The sequence below is a fragment of the Salmo salar genome, chromosome 20, assembly GCF_965601325.2.
Source record: "Salmo salar chromosome 20, fSalSal1, whole genome shotgun sequence".
NCBI lineage: Eukaryota > Metazoa > Chordata > Actinopteri > Salmoniformes > Salmonidae > Salmo > Salmo salar.
This window is the reverse complement of record NC_138310.1, coordinates 88505795-88523625: the sequence shown is the minus strand read 5'-3', so window position 1 is coordinate 88523625 and position 17831 is coordinate 88505795. Positions and strand designations below refer to the sequence as shown.

The following is a 17831-nucleotide window of genomic DNA, read 5'->3' as shown; positions in this document are numbered from 1 at the left end:
CAGACTACACTAGACCAGACTACACCAGACCAGACTACACTAGACCAGACTACACCAGACCAGACTACACTAGACCAGACTACACTAGACCAGACTACACCAGACTACACTAGACCAGACTACACTAGACCAGACTACACTAGACCAGGCTAGACTACACTAGACCAGACTACACTAGACCAGACTACACTAGACCAGACTACACTAGACCAGACTACACCAGACTACACTAGACCAGACTACACTAGACCAGACTACACTAGACCAGACTACACCAGACCACACTAGACCAGACTACACTAGACCAGACTAGACTACACTAGACCAGACTACACTAGACCAGACTACACTAGACCAGACTAGACTACACTAGACCAGACTACACTAGACCAGACTAGACTACACTAGACCAGACTACACTAGACCAGACTACACTAGACCAGACTACACCAGACTACACTAGACCAGACTACACTAGACCAGACTAGACCAGACTACACTAGACCAGACTACACTAGACCAGACTACACTAAACCAGACTAGACTAGACCACACTAAACCAGACTACACTAGACCAAACCAGACTACACTAGACCAGACTACACTAAACCAGACTACACTAGACCAGACTACACTAGACCAGACTACACTAGACCAGACTACACTAGACCAGACTAGACCAGACTACACTAGACCAGACTAGACCAGACTACACTAGACCAGACTACACTAGACCAGACTACACTAGACCAGACTACACTAGACCAGACTACACCAGACTACACTAGACCAGACTACACTAGACCACACCAGACTACACTAGACCAGACTACACTAGACCAGACCAGACTACACTAGACCAGACTAGACTACACTAGACCAGACTACACTACACTAGACTACACTAGACCAGACTAGACCAGACTACACTAGACCAGACTACACTAGACCAGACTACACTAGACCAGACTACACCAGACCAGACTAGACCAGACTACACTAGACCAGACTAGACCAGACTACACTAGACCAGACTAGACTACACTAGACCAGACTACACTAGACCACAATAGACTACACTACACTAGACCAGACTAGACCAGACTACACTAAACCAGACTACACTAGACCAGACTACACTAGACCACAATAGACTACACTACACTAGACCAGACTAGACCAGACCACACTAGACGAGCCCAGACTAGACCACACCAGACGATACTAGACCAGATGAACCCAGACCACACTAGACTAAACCAGACCAGACCCACACTAGACTAAACCAGACCAGGCCCAGACTAGACTAATAGAGACATTACAAATTACACCATAGTTTTTTTATTGACAGCACAATTAGTTTTTTATTGACAACAGTGAGTGAACACTTACTCCATAATGCCTGGCTGTAGTCACCAGCATTAACCACCAGGCTATTAGATGGCTGAGGAGAGAAAGTCATCCAAGAGCATGTAACAGGGTGGTTATTTATGATAACGGTTTTGTAAAATCAGAGCAGCTCTCTGCTGCCACCTGGTGTTTAATGTATAATAACTTGTAACAGCCTAAACACAGTACTGTATATAAACTTTGGGTAAAAAACAAACACAATCCTAAGGCTCTACAGTCTGAACCTTAGGTAATGACCTAAATTGGTATTATAAACTGGGTAGTTTGAGTCCTGGATGTTGATTGGCTGAAACGGTGGTATATTAAAGCCGTGGTATATCAGACATAAACTGGGTGGTTCGAGCCCTGAATGCTGATTGGCTGACAGCCATGGTATATCAGACCGTATGCCACGGGTATGACAACAACATTTATTTTTACTGCTTTAATTACGTTGGTAACCAGTTTATAATAGCAATAAGGCACATCGGGGGTGCGTTGCGGTTTTGCCAAAGAACAGCCCTTAGCCGTGGTATATTGGCCATATACCACACCCCCTCGTGCCGTATTGCTTAAATATACCACAGGTATGACGCAAAACTACTTGTTTACTGTTCTATGTATGCTGGTAACCAGTTTATAAGTGCAATAAAGCACCTCAGGGTTTGTGGTATATGGCTAATATATCACGGCTAATGGATGTATCCAGGCACTCTGCGTTGTGTCGTGCAAAGAACAGACGTTATCTGTGGTATATTAGCCATATACCACACCCCTCGGACCGTATTGCTTAAATATACTATTTAGTGATGCTAACAAAAGATAGTTGGCATACATTTCACCCCAGCAGGTGAAGCATGTCTTCTGTTATATTGAGTATTATTTATATACATACATTTTACTTAACGCTTCCTGAACTCTCCAGGGGAGAAGTGTATTGTACGTGTATCACAAAGGGCATCCTATTCCCTGTATAGGGCACTACTTTTGACCATAAACCTATATGCCCTGTTCAAAAGTAGTGCACCATATCGGGAATAGTATGTAATTTGGGATGGAACCTGGGGTGTGTGTAACTGTAACAAGAGAGACAGAAAAGACACGTCCAGAATAGAACAATAAAGATTGAATTGACATTATTGTACAGACCAGGCAGGGCTACCAGCTGCAGTAGGAGAATAAAAACAAAGCTGACAGCTGCATTTTACCCCTCTAGTACCACTATCCACTTTAAAAGGAAAGTGACAACAACATTTCTGTAACACTGGGGCATATTCATCAAAGGTTTATGAGAGCAGAACATTAGACCTACTGCACTAAAGACATGGTTGTTCATTGATTAGTCTACCTCATCTTTTGAACTGTTGTTAAGTGAGAGAACTGCATAAATAGTATTTTATAATATCATTAAAAAAATAAAAAATAAACGGATAAACACTCATTAGATACAAATTCATACCACAGAATTAATAGAAAAGGAAGACATGGACAAACAAATCAATAATACTCACATAATGCCTTGACATTAATGTATTAATACCACAGTCCACTGTGTCTCGACTCTTTCCCAAGATTCTCAGGCTTTCCTGAGAAACCCAGGCAGGAATATTCCCGTAATCATAAGTGAAGAAGCGGGATATCAGAAATCTTCCAAACAGGATTTCTGGAAAACTAGGGAATTTTTGTGAACGATTCCAAAAATGCAACCCTAACCCCCCCCCCCCCCCCTAACCCCACGAACCCCCCTGTATCTATCCATCAATCACCAACAGGTGCAGCTGACGCCGGCCGCTAGTATTAGAATCACAGTCAGGACGACCAGGAGTCCCAGAGCCACAATGGACGCCGTCACGGCCCAGATGTAGGTGCCCTTGGAGAAGTCAACCAGTGGGGTCCTCATGGCCAGCCTGACCCTGCGAGCCTTCTGGTGGTTCTGGGGTGGGTACCGCGGCATGTTGACCCTCTCCATGCCCAGGGACTTGACCAGACACGCTCGATGGTGGCTGAACTGATCAAAGGTGTGTTTTCCATGATACCTGCCTGTTCCACTCTGACCTGTGGGGGGATGGGGGGCAGTAAGGGTTAGAAACATTAGATGTTATAACGTTCATGTAGCGTTTTCCAGGCCTTCCAGAAATCCCAGTTGGAAGATTCCCCAAAATCAGGAAGGAAGCAACAGGAAATCCGGAATCCACCAACCAGGATTTTGGAAAAAACTGGGACATTTGGGAAGGTTATTGGAATTTTGTAACCCTAGTCCAAAATCAAGGATGCACCATGTTAGTTACTGTATGTTGCTTTCCATTCCAGCAAACCTCTTATATGAGACATTATATGTGAAAGCAGTTTGGTGGTTCTAGATCTTGATCAGTGCTTTAACAAGATGTAAACAATCAAAGCTGAATTACAAATTGTCTGTCTGATTAGAATTAAATGATAGATTAGACAACAATACATCTACCAAGCATACGACGGCTCGCCATCAGCAAAGTCAGTGGCTCATCGTCATTACAGAGGATCAGGGGTGGAAAGCCAAAACCACTAACAGCAGTCAAGAGTTTGCACCACCAAGGTTATGTGTTTAGTCACAGTGACAGACACACAAAGCAAATAGACAATATTCTAAAGCCAAGGGGACCAGACACAGACAAAGGGACATGTCTTTTGTTGAATGTACACTAACGTTCAAAAGTTTGGGGTCACTTAGAAATGTCCTGTTTTTGAAAGGAAAGCAAAAAAAAATTGTCCATTAAAATAACATCACATTGATCAGAAATACAGTGTAGACTGTTAATGTTGTAAATGACTATTGCCCAAGGTCTTTGTTTCTGGCCATTTTGAGCCTGTAATCAAACCCACAAATGCTGATGCTCCAGATACTCAACTAGTCTAAAGGTGGCCAGTTTTATTGCTTCTTTAATCAGACAACAGTTTTCAGCTGTGCTAACATAATTGCAAAAGGGTTTTCTAATGATCAATTAGCCTTTTAAAATGATAAACTTGGATTAGCTAACACAACGTGCCATTGGAACACAGAAGTGATTGTTGCTGATCATGGGCCTCTGTACGCCTATATATTCCATAAAAAAATCGGCCGTTTCCAGCTACAATAGTCATTTACAACATTAACAATGTCTACATTGTATTTCTGATAAATGTTATGCTATTTTAATGGACATAAAATGTGCTTTTCTTTCAAAACAAGGACATTTCTAAGTGACCCCAAACTTTTGAACGTTAGTGTACGTCGGCCAATACAGGTACAGACTGGCTAGCGCCAGATTTGCCAGACCCTCCAACAGGTGCAGTTCAGGCCACCAGCAATTAGCAGGATGGCAGTCAAGGTGACCAAGAGACCGAAAGCAAAGACGGTGGCCGTCACGGCCCAGATGTAGGTTTTCCTAGAGAAGTCAACCAGTGGGGTCCTCATGGTCAGCCTGACCCTGCGAGCGTTCTGGCAGTTCTGGGGTGGGTACCGCGGCATGTTGACCTCCTCCATGCCCAGGGACTTGACCAGACACGCCCGATGGTGGCTTAACTGGTCAAAGGTGTGTTTCCCATGATACCTGCCTGTTCCACTCTGACCTGTGGGGTTCAGAGGTCACAGGGCTAGGGTCAAATGAAGGGGGGGGGGGGGGGGGGGTCAGGGGTTCATGTGACTTGTTGTTAAGGATTAGATGTTAGCTGCATGAGGCTCTAGCAGTATTTCTCCGGCTCAGTCCCAAGGCCGCGCTACACTCCGACTCAGTCCCAAGGATGGCTACCCTCCAACTCAGGCTGCCCTCTGACTCAGTCCCAAGGCCGCGCTACACTCCGACTCAGGCTGCCCTCTGACTCAGTCCCAAGGCCGCGCTACACTCCGACTCAGGCTGCCCTCTGACTCAGTCCCAAGGCCGCGCTACACTCCGACTCAGGCTACCCTCCGACTCAGTCCCAAGGCCGCGCTACACTCCGACTCAGGCTGCCCTCTGACTCAGTCCCAAGGCCGCGCTACCCTCCAACTCAGGCTGCCCTCTGACTCAGTCCCAAGGCCGCGCTACCTTCCGACTCGCGTTACCCTCTGACTCAGTCCCAAGGACACGCTACCTTTCCACTCGCGTTACCCTCTGACTCAGTCCCAAGGACACGCTACCTTCCGACTCGCGTTACCCTCCGACTCGCGCTACCCTCCGACTCGCGTTACCCTCCGACTCGCGCTACCCTCCGACTCGCGCTACCCTCCAACTCAGGCTACCCTCCGACTCAGTCCCAAGGATGTGTTACCCTCCAACTCAGGCTACCCTCCGACTCAGTCCCAAGGATGTGTTACCCTCCAACTCAGGCTACCCTCCGACTCAGTCCCAAGGATGTGTTACCCTCCAACTCAGGCTACCCTCCGACTCAGTCCCAAGGATCCACTACCCTCCAACTCAGGCTACCCTCCGACTCAGTCCCAAGGATCCACTACCCTCCAACTCAGGCTACCCTCCCTCCGACTCGCGCTACCCTCCCTCCGACTCGCGCTACCCTCCCTCCGACTCGCGCTACCCTCCGACTCAGTCCCAAGGATCAGCTACCCTCCGACTCGCGCTACCCTCCCTCCGACTCGCACTACCCTTCCTCCGACTCGCGCTACCCTCCAAATCAGTCCCAAGGACGCACTACGTTTGTTGCTTGCAGATTTTCTCTGACCTCTGTGGCCGATATGTAGGTAAAGTTAGTAAGTTACTTACAGTAGAAGTTTGGCCATGGCTTGACTAGCAGGTGTTGTCCTGGACAAATGTGTGGTAGTGTTGGAATGAGGTTTTGTTACCATAGGCACCAAGTTAGTGGGTGCATTGGGTCAAAGGGTGAATTTAGACTCAGTCTGTCTGTCTACCTCAGGCAAGCCACCATTGGACTGCCGTAGGCATGACTATTGTAGTGGCAAGCTGTGGTTGGGCCGGCAGTGGCATGCTATCATATCAGCTGCCATCAGTTAACCAGCATCGACCCAATACCGGCTAGCGTGCCAACCTAGGTCTGGCTAGGCAACATCCCAAAGACTTGGCGTAAGCGTAAAGTATCATAAAACAGTTCTTACCTACACCCCCAAAGGGCAGAGAGTTGAGGGTGTAGTGCATCATAACGTCGTTGACTGTCACCCCGCCACTGGTAGTCTCAGCCAGCATTCGCTTTATCACCTTATTGACAGAGACAGAGATGTCTTTTATCAGCCCCCCATATGTAAATACATACTGTACATACCAAAATAAGTACAAATGTTATTTCCACAGTAACAGCTCACCTTCCTACAGTATAATCACATTTCACCAAGAGCTAACCTAACTGTGACCCATGCCCAATCCCAAATCAACCCCTAAACCCACTTGTGGAGATCTGAGTGGATTTGACAGGCGTAAGCAATATCTTAATAGCTCCAACTTGTGAACTGAAGTTTCACCATGTCGCTTATACTAATTCAATTATATAAGATCTCCAGATGAGTGTAAGGTCGCAGGGATTGATTTGGGTTTCAGCCTTACTCCATAGCTTGCTCACTATCTCCCTCCAGACCTTCTTGTTGGAGGAGAACACGTAGATCGCCAGGGGCTTCTCTCTCTCACTGATGAAGTGGATGGCGTCATCTACGTCGCTGATGGTTACTATGGGCAACAGAGGGCCGAAGATCTCCTCCTGCATCAGCCTAGCATAGGGGGGCACGTCCTTCACCACCGTGGGGGCTGAGGGGTCAGAGGTTGTTGGCCAACCAAGTATAGTTCCCAAGTGTTTCAGAAATTCAAGTTGGAGGATTACAAAACTGCAACATTAATGGAACTTTCCCAAAGTCCTCTGTATTCCAGAAATCCCAGTTGGAGAAATCCCAGTTGGAGAAATCCCAATTCCCATTGGTAAATTCTTAGTTGGAGGACTGCCAGTTGGAGTAATTCCAGTTGGGAGATTCCTGGAATCAAGAGGGAATAAAGAGGGAGGCAATCCTCCAACTGGAGAATTCTCCATCTGGGAATCCTCCAACTGGGATATCTGGAAAACCTTGGAACTTTGGGAAATGTCCCAGGCATGTTGGAACGCTAGGTCAAATACAGTACTATTACAACCCAAGTCAACTACAAATGTATCACCAAATATCTGTGAGCCCTATCAGTCTGCATACCAATGTAGCGCTGTGATGAGTCACTCTGGCCACCTAGCGCCGCTGTGTAGCCATCCAGTAGAGCCATCACGCGGTTGAAGTGGCGCTGGTTGATGATGCGGCCATAGTCAGGGGAGGATTTGGGGTCGGGCCCATAGAACTCCTTGGATTAAGGAAAACAGTCTTTGGATTATTTCAGGGGTATTCAACCTGGGGTCCACGTGGAAGTACTGCAAGGGGATTAGGTTTAGTTATAATTTGTGTATGAATATTGCTAGCAACAAAATAATAAACAAATGTTGAATTACAAACCTACAGTAGAAAAGCGGAAAATGCCTTCTTTCAAGTCAAATTCTTATTATAAGCAAATTACACTGACTGGAGCTAATTACACTGACTGGAGCAAATTACACTGACTGGAGCAAATTACACTGACTGGAGCTAATTACACTGACTGGAGCAAATTACACTGACTGGAGCAAATTACACTGACTGGAGCTAATTACACTGACTGGAGCAAATTACACTGACTGGAGCAAATTACACTGACTGGAGCAAATTACACTGACTGGAGCAAATTACACTCACTGGAGCTAATTACACTGACTGGAGCAAATTACACTGACTGGAGCAAATTACACTGACTGGAGCAAATTACACTGACTGGAGCTAATTACACTGACTGGAGCTAATTACACTGACTGGAGCAAATTACACTCACTGGAGCAAATTACACTGACTGGAGCAAATTACACTGACTGGAGTATCTGACATAGGCTTTGAAAATGCACCTGCTAGTATCAGTCCCAGCAATTGCCGCTGGCCGCTGACATGGACATACATTTTTTCCAACACATGGCTAACCTTTGTTTAACCTCTCTAGGGGGTGTGGGACGCTACCGTCCCACCTGGCCAACATCCAGTGAAATTGCAGAGCGCCAAATTCAAAAACAGAAATACTCATTATAAAAATTGATAAAACATACAAGTGTTATACATCAGTTTAAAGATTAACTTCTTGTTAATCCAACCACGGTGTCAGATTTCAAAAAGACTTTACGGCGAAAGCAAACCATGCGATTATCTGAGAACAGTGCCCAGCAGACAAATCATTACAAACAGTAACCAGCCAAGTAATGGAGTAAAAAAAGTCAGAAATAGCGATACAATTAATCACTTACCTTTGATGATCTTCATATGGTTGCACTCCCAAGACTCCATGTTACACAATAAATGTTTGTTTTGTTCGATAAAGTCCCTCTTTATATTCAAAAACCTCAGTTTTGTTGGTGCGTTTTGTTGAGCAATCCATTGGAACAAAGCGCGATCACAACAGACAGACGTAAAATCAAAAAAGTACCATAAAAGTTAATAGAAACATGTCAAACGATGTTTATAATCAATCCTCAGGTTGTTTTTGTCATAAATAATCGATCAACTTTCAACCGGACAATAACTTCGTCAATAGAAAAGGAAAAACAAGAAAGGCACGCTCCCGGTCACGCGCAGGACTCATGTCTGGAAATTTCCACTGTCTTCTCATTGAAAGTGGTATTTCTCCCGCATTTTTCAGAGTAAAAGCCTGAAACAATGCCTAAAGACTGGCCACATGTAGTGGAAGCCATAGGGATCGTGAACTGCATCTTAAGTCTTTGTATGGTGGATAGGCTTTCAATGGAAAAACAGCCATTTCAAAATAATAGCACTTCCTGGATGGATTTTCCTCAGGTTTTCGCCTGCCATATCAGTTATGTTATACCCACAGACATTATTTTAACAGTTTTGGAAACTTTATAGTGTTTTCTATCCAAATATATGTATATCCTAGCTTCTGGGCCTGAGTAGTAGGCAGTTTAATTTTGGCACGCTTTTCATCCAAAATTCCGAATGCTGGGGACCCTAGTGAGGTTAACCAGCTATTAGCAAAATGTGTTTCGAGTTACCTTTCTAGCTAATAGGCTATGCTAGAGTGTACACTTCCAGTTATAATGTGGGGAGGTCAAAATAATTAAAAACTATCTATCAAATCTATGAATTTTAAAATGTTGATTAATTCTCCTTGCCATTATCATTCACCTGATGATAAGATAAGACATTACTTTTTTTGGAGGGGCTAACTGACAGTAGCAGGCTGGTACCTACAGTTAATCAGGTTTGGGGTCAATTCAGGTTTCAATTCTGCAAGTGAATTGAAATTAAATTCATGAATTAGGAAAACTCATTCATGACTTGAATAATTGAATGAATCAAAAAACTGAATTGACCTCAACCCTGTCTGATACCATACTGTAGCCTACAGTAATGTATAATGTAATAATACATTGACAGAGCTACCCTAGCATGTTTGCTAGTTAGCTACAGTAGTTAGCTACATTTTTTTCTTGAGGTAAGTCGAAGTTTGGTAGCCGTTCATTGGATAGGAGGCGGGTTTCCATCTGGCCACTCTACCATAAAGGCCTGATTGGTGGAGTGATGCAGAGATGGTTGTCCTTCTGGAAGGTTCTTCCATCTCCATAGAGGCACTCTGGAGCTCTGTCAGAGTGACCATCGGGTTCTTCATAGGGGTCTGAATACTTTCCGAATGCACTGTGTGTGTGTGTATATATATATATATATATATACAGTGCATTCGGAAAGTATTCAGACCCCTATGAATATATATATATATACAGTTGAAGTCAGAAGTTTACATACACCTTAGCCAAATACATTTAAACTCAGTTTTTCACAGTTCCTAACATTTAATCCTAGTAAAAATGCCCCGTCTTAGGTCAGGTAGGATCACCAGTTTATTTTAAGAATGTGAAATGTCAGAATAATAGTAGAGATAATGATTTATTTCAGCTTTTATTTCTTTCATCACATTCCCAGTGTGTCAGAAGTTTACATTCACTGAATTAGTATTTGGTAGCATTGCCTTTAAATTGTTCAACTTGGGTCAAACGTTTTGGGTAGCCTTCCACAAGCTTCCCACAATAAGTTGGGTGAATTTTGGCCCATTCCTCCTGACAGAGCTGGTGTAACTGAGTCAGGTTTGTAGGCCTGCTTGCTCCCACACGCTTTTTCAGTTCTGCCCACAAATTGTCTATAGGATTGAGGTCAGGACTTTGTGATGGCAACTCCAATACCTTGACTTTGTTGTCCTTAAGCCATTTTGCCACAACTTTGGAAGTATGCTTGGGGTCATTTTCCATTTGGAAGACCCATTTGCGACCAAACTTTAACTTCCTGACTGATGTCTTGAGATGTTGCTTCAATATATCCACATAATTTCCCTACCTCATGAAGCCATCTATTTTGTGAAGTGCACCAGTCCCTCCTGAAGCAAAGCACCCCCACAACATGATGCTGCCACCCCCTTGCTTCACGGTTGGGGGGGTGTTCTTCGGCTTGCAAGCATCCCCCTTTTCCCTCCAAACATAACGAGAGTCATTATGGCCGAACAATTATATTTTTGTTTCATCAGACTAGAGGCCATTTCTCCAAAAAGTACGATCTTTGTCCCCATGTGCAGTTGCAAACCGTAGTCTGGCTTTTTTAATGGCGGTTTTGGAGCAGTGGCTTCTTCCTTGCTGAGTGGCCTTTCAGGTTATGTCGATATAGGACTTGTTTTACTGTGGATATAGATACTTCTGTACCTGTTTCCTCCAGCATCTTCACAGGGTCCTTTGCGGTTGTTCTGGGATTGATTTGCACTTTTCACATCCAAGTACCTTTATCTCTAGGAGACAGAACGCGTCTCCTTCCTGAGCGGTATGACGGCTGCGTGGTCCCATGGTGTTTATACTTGCGTACTATCGTTTGTACAGATGAACGTGGTACCTTCAGACGTTTGGAAATTGTTCTCAAGGATGAACCAGACTTGTGGAAGTCTTCTAAAGAAGCTTCTAAAGCCATGACATCATATTCTTGAATTTTCCGAGCTGTTTAAAGGCACAGTCAACTGAGTGTATGAAAACTTCTGACCCACTGGATACAGTGAATTATAAGTGAAATAATCTGTCTGTAAACAATTGTTGGAAGTCCTAACCAACTTACCAAAACTATAGTTTGTTAACAAGAAATTTGTGGAGTGGTTGAAAAACGAGTTTTAATGACCCCAACCTAAGTGTATGTAAACTTCCGACTTCAACTATATATATATATATGTGGTTATATATTAAAAAAAATATATATATATATATGAGAGAGAGAGAGAGAGAGAGTGCGCGCTATGGAAATAGATAGAGGGATAGAGATATAGATAGAGGGATAGAGATATAGATAGAGGGGTAGAGATATAGATAGAGGGATAGAGATATAGATAGCGGGATAGAGGGGTAGAGATATAGATAGAGGGATAGAGATATAGATAGCGGGATAGAGGGGTAGAGATATAGATAGAGAGATATAGATAGAGGGGTAGAGATATAGATAGAGGGGTAGAGATATAGATAGAGGGGTAGAGATATAGATAGAGGGGTAGAGATATATAGAGAGAGAGGGATGAAGATCGAGATAGGGATAGAGAGAGAAAGGGATAGAGAGAGAAAGGGATAGAGAGAGATAGGGATAGAGAGAGAAAGGGATAGAGAGAGAAAGGGATAGAGAGAGATAGGGATAGAGAGAGAAAGGGATAGAGAGGGATAGAGAGAGAAAGGGATAGATCGAGATAGGGATAGAGAGAGAAAGGGATAGAGAGAGATAGGGATAGAGAGAGAAAGGGATAGAGAGGGATAGAGAGAGAAAGGGATAGATCGAGATAGGGATAGAGAGAGAAAGGGATAGAGAGAGATAGGGATAGAGAGAGAAAGGGATAGAGAGGGATAGAGAGAGAAAGGGATAGATCGAGATAGGGATAGAGAGAGAAAGGGATAGAGAGAGATAGGGATAGAGAGAGAAAGGGATAGAGAGAGAAAGGATAGAGAGAGAAAGGGATAGAGAGAGAAAGGGATAGAGATATAGACAGAGAGAGGGATAGAGATATAGATAGAGAGAGGGATAAAGATCGAGAGAGAGGGATGAAGATCGAGATAGGGATAGAGAGAGAAAGGGATAGAGAGAGAAAGGGATAGAGAGAGAAAGGGATAGAGAGAGATAGATTAAGTAAGAGACCAGTAGTGTCTGCCGGATGCCCTCCACCACCCTGTTCTGGATGCTGGGTTCACACAGGATGTAGTCTGGGGCAATGCACGTCTGACCGCAGTTCACAAACTTCCCCCAGGTGATACGCCTGTGGAAACACAGAGGAGTAATGGGCTTCTGCTGTACATGCAGACTATAATACCGTGATGCACTTCCTGATCTCCTCCACCACTCCCCTACGTGATACGCCTGTGGTGGACACACAACCCAAAATCACAGAGATAAAATAGATACCTTGAAAATGTTTCCGTTTCGATGCTTCTGATGCTTCAGCCTTGGCGCAGGGAGCTAATCATGTATATTATAATTACATCAAATGACTCCTAAACCCTGCGCCTCCCAATTGTAATCTTTGTGGTCAATCTTTGTGTAATAAAATTTTTTCCAAAGACAATCATGGTACCAATAATTGCTTCTAATATACCAGATGTATGTTCTTAAACTGATTCATCTGGTGTATTAGAAGTAAATATTATTGGTACCATGATTGCCTTCTTGTCACGTCCTGACCAGTAAAAAGGGTCATTTGCCATAGTAGTATGGTCAAGGCGCGGCAGTGCCTTGACCATACAGGGTTGTTTTGTGTGGTTTGGGGGGTTTTTTTCTAGGGGAATTTGTTCTAGTTTTCTATTTCTATGTTTCGTTTTCTATGTTTGGCCGAGTATGGTTTCCAATCAGAGGCAGGTGTCTTTCATTGTCTCTGATTGGAAGCCATACTTAGGCAGCCTGTTTTCCTTTGGGTTTTGTGGGTGGTTATTTTCCGTTTAGTTATTGTACCTGACGGAACTGTTGGCCGTGTTTGTTATTTTGTAAGTGTTACTCATTAAAGATTTAAAGATGAGCACTCAACACGCTGCGCCTTGGTCTGTTCAATACAACGCCCGTGACACTTCTAAACATTTTTAATTACACGAAGATTAACCACGAAGATTGCCATTTTTCCTTCACTACAATGGGGGTCCTTCACTACAATGGGGGTCCTTCACTACAATGGGGGTCCTTCACTACAATGGGGGTAATTCACTACAATGGGGGTCCTTCACTACAATGGGGGTCCTTCACTACAATGGGGGTCTTTCACTACAATGGGGGTCCTTCACTACAATGGGGGTCTTTCACTACAATGGGGGTCCTTCACTACAATGGGGGTCCTTCACTACAATGGGGGTAATTCACTACAATGGGGGTCCTTCACTACAATGGGGGTCCTTCACTACAATGGGGGTTCTTCACTACAATGGGGGTCTTTCACTACAATGGGAGTCTTTCACTACAATGGGGGTCTTTCACTACAATGGGGGTCTTTCACTACAATGGGGGTCTTTCACTACAATGGGGGTCCTTCACTACAATGGGGGTCTTTCACTACAATGGGGGTCTTTCACTACAATGGGGGTCCTTCACTACAATGGGGGTCCTTCACTACAATGGGGGTCTTTCACTACAATGGGGGTCCTTCACTACAATGGGGGTCCTTCACTACAATGGGGGTCTTTCACTACAATGGGGGTCCTTCACTACAATGGGGGTAATTCACTACAATGGGGGTCCTTCACTACAATGGGGGTCCTTCACTACAATGGGGGTCCTTCACTACAATGGGGGTCTTTCACTACAATGGGGGTCTTTCACTACAATGGGGGTCTTTCACTACAATAGGGGTCATTGCAGATCATGATTTCTGCCAACAATGCCTGCAGTACCGTGGTCGGCAATGAACTTCCATGTCTTCAATCCTTCTAAATGTTTTTAAAAGTCACCAGTAAACCATTGCAAAAAAACATTAGCTAAAGTAAAGTATAACGGAGTGATATTGTAGCAGATAAACTCATCCACAGCTATATTTTTCACCAATAGCGCCATTGACTCTTGATCTTTTCAGTGGCTAAAACTGCTATGCTAGCTAGAAAAAATGTGCTAAAGCTAAAATTCCCTATCGGAGTGCTAACGGCCAAAGCTAGCTCTATTGTATCAAGTTACTGACCGGCATGCAACTCTGAGGTCGACGTTCTTATCGATGTAACAGGGGCTCTTCCCCCCCAGCTCCAGGGTCACGGGGGTGAGGTGTCGGGCTGCGGCCTCCATCACCAGTTTACCCACAGTGCTGTTCCCTGTGTAGAAGATGTGGTCGAAACGCTGACGCAGCAACTCCTGGGTCTCTGAGACGCCCCCACACACTACAGGGTACAGCTCCTAGAAAGACCCAGGAAAATCAGGATTTCAGTTCATTTAGCCAATACGTTTTGGAAATTGCACAGATGCCCCTGTCACTTTCCATTGATTGTTAGCTAGCAGTGGGGCTAAAGTTAGCTGAAGCTAAAGTGGCTGTTAAAATATAGAAAACCAAACCGTGGATTACAGTTCTCCCTGGCACATAGACTACTTTCAGTTCGAGGAACCGTCTAACATAAAGTCGTAAAATCCTGAACTTCCCCTTTAAAAAGGACAGTTACACAGAAGTAAAGTTTGTCAGATGCCTGTTCATATACTGTCAGGTGGTTCAGAGTGATGTGTACTATCCCTTTAAGAATGCTGAGCAGTGAGCCAGCCGTTGGACACTGACTCAAGACAGCAGGATATATCTGTAGCTAGTATGTATGATTTGCATGACAACAATAGAAGACTTGTCTATAGCACATACAGTATAAGGTGAGGCTAACACATTGGAACTAAAACACTGATTTCCAACTATTGGTTGACAGTCACGGTAATCACAGTAGTTTTGTAGTAACTTCAGCTCAGATATCTCTCATTTATATTCTTATACAATGACAGACCAGGAGGAATATAATAGGGACCTGGTCCAGATATCGTGGGAGCAGAGCTTTGAGGAGACTAGCAGAGTTTTCACTCAGCTCAGATGGCTTCACCACAGCAGCATTGCCTACAGAGAGAGAGAGAGAGAGAGAGAGAGAGAGAGAGAGAGAGAGAGAGAGAGAGAGAGAGAGAGAGAGAGAGAGAGAGAGAGAGAGAGAGAGAGAGAGAGAGAGAGAGAGGGTCATGAGCAGGTGAGCTCCTGCATTTTTCAGCATGCTCTTAAAAAAAAGCTAGATTTAGAGTTAGATAAACTTAGAATTTTTTGTCAGGGACATATACAGGATGCTACCCTCTACAACATAACCTTCACTATGTCACCAGGACATATACAGGATGCTACCCTCTACAACATAACCTTCACTATGTCACCAGGACATATACAGGATGCTACCCTCTACAACATAACCTTCACTCCAAATCAAAACTCAATACCTACAACCTGATTTGATGGAATTACCTGGAAGGCTTACAACTACGAAATATTATTATTCCAAAACTATACAGCAAATGCTCTGGCAAACAAACAGAAACCTGCAAACACCGTCCAACCTGGACCTGAGTGAGCAATGTTTAGTCTGAAGCTACATTTATTTCCAAAAGCCAAGAAGAAAAATACATTACAATGATATATTTTATAAGGACTGAATGCTAAATTAAGGCTACCAAGCTTGATACAACTTCAATTAGCACTGACGTGTCAAGTGAGAGGTGTCAAAGTCCTTTAGCCCAACAATGGCAGGAGAGTCAAACAGGCTACTCCAACCAAATGGGGAGGCCTTAGAAGCTGCCTCCCGCTGTTCAGAGGTCATTAAAATACAGTAGCCTGTTTATGTAAAGAATGATAAGGCAAGAAAAGATCACAAAATGAACCTCCTTATGGAAAATCAAGAGATGCTTTTTGCTGACTAATAAAAAATGGGAACATAAGCAACTTAATCTTCCACACAGACCATCCCCTGGCATGGCACAGTGCTATATTAACACACTACCCCTCTTTGAACTCTTTAGGGATAGGGGGCAGCATTGGGAAGTTTGGATGAAAAGCGTGCTTAGAGTAAACTGTCTGTTACTCAGGCCCAGAAGCTAGAATATGCATATAATAGTAGATTTGGATAGAAAACACTCTAAAGTCTCCAAAACTGTTAAAATAATGCCTGTGAGTAATACAGAACTCATATGGCAGGCAAAAACCTGAGAAAAATCCAACCAGGGAGTGGGAATTCTGAGGTTTGTAGTTTTCAAGTGAATGCCTATCGAATATCCAGTGTCTGTGGGGTCAGATTGCACTTCCTAAGGCTTCCACTAGATGTCAACGGTCTTTAGAAGTTGTTTCAGGCTTCTATTGTGAAAGGGGAGCAAATAAGAGTACTCTAAGCAGATGGCCCAGGTGAAAGGCTTTAGTTTAGTCACGCACGTGGCCATGAGCACGAGCTCCGTTCCCTTTCCTTTCTAATGAAAACAGTATTGTCCGGTTGAAACATTATTGAATATTTATGATAAAAACACCCTAAGGATTGATTATAAACATCGTTTGACATGTTTCTACGAACTCAAATTGAACTTTTTTGACTTTGTCTAGACTTTGTGCCCGCGCTTTGTGCATTTGGATTACTGGACTAAACGCGCGAACAAAAAGGAGGTATTTGGACATAAAGATGAACTTTATCGAACAAAACAAACATTTATTGTCTAACATGGAGACCTGGGAGTGCCATCAGATGAAGATCATGAAAGGTAAGTGATTAATTTGAATGCTATTTCTGACTTTTGTGACACCTCTCCTTGGTTCGAAAATGGCTGTATGGTTTTTGTTGCTAGGCGCTGACCTAACATAATCGCATGGTGTGCTTTCACCGTAAAGCCTTTTTGAAATCGGACACAGCGGCTGGATTAACAAGAAGCGTATCTTTAATCGTATGTATAACACTTGTATCTTATATCAATGTTTATGATGAGTATTTCTTTAATTTGATGTGGCTCTGCATTTTCACCGGGTGTTTGTTTGAAACAATGCATTTCTGAACATAACACGCCAATTTCAAATGAGGTTTTTGGACATCAAGATTAACTTTATCGAACAAAACAAACATTTATTGTCTAACATGGAGTCCTAGGAGTGCCACCAGATGAAGATCATCAAAGGTTAGTGATTAATGTTAACGCTATTTCTGACTTTTGTGACACCTCTCCTTCTTTGGAAAATGGCTGTATGGTTTTTGTTGCTAGGCGCTGACCTAACATAATCGCATGGTGTGCTTTCACCGTAAAGCCTTTTTGAAATCGGACGCTGTGGTTGGATTAACGAGAAGTTTATCTTTAAAATGGTGGATAATACTTGTATGTTTGAGGAATTTTAATTATGAGATTTCTGTTGTTTGAATTTGGCGCC

General features: G+C 43.7%; 1 protein-coding gene across 2 annotated transcripts in view; it reads right to left on the bottom strand.

The window, feature by feature from the left end:
• Positions 1–3126: 3126 nt before the first annotated feature.
• LOC106581512 (aldehyde dehydrogenase, dimeric NADP-preferring) overlaps positions 3127–17831 on the bottom strand; it is a 37569-nt gene continuing 22864 nt past the window's right edge. Inside the window, exons 5-11 of one of the 2 annotated variants that reach the window (XM_014163608.3) lie at positions 15424–15509; positions 14610–14818; positions 12596–12713; positions 7523–7664; positions 6925–7091; positions 6452–6551; positions 3127–3444 (exon numbers count right to left, since the gene is read on the bottom strand). In XM_014163608.3, coding sequence (XP_014019083.1) covers positions 3152–3444; positions 6452–6551; positions 6925–7091; positions 7523–7664; positions 12596–12713; positions 14610–14818; positions 15424–15509 — 1115 coding nt within the window. In that variant the 3' untranslated portion in view covers positions 3127–3151. The other variant, XM_014163607.3, reaches the window with a different exon arrangement.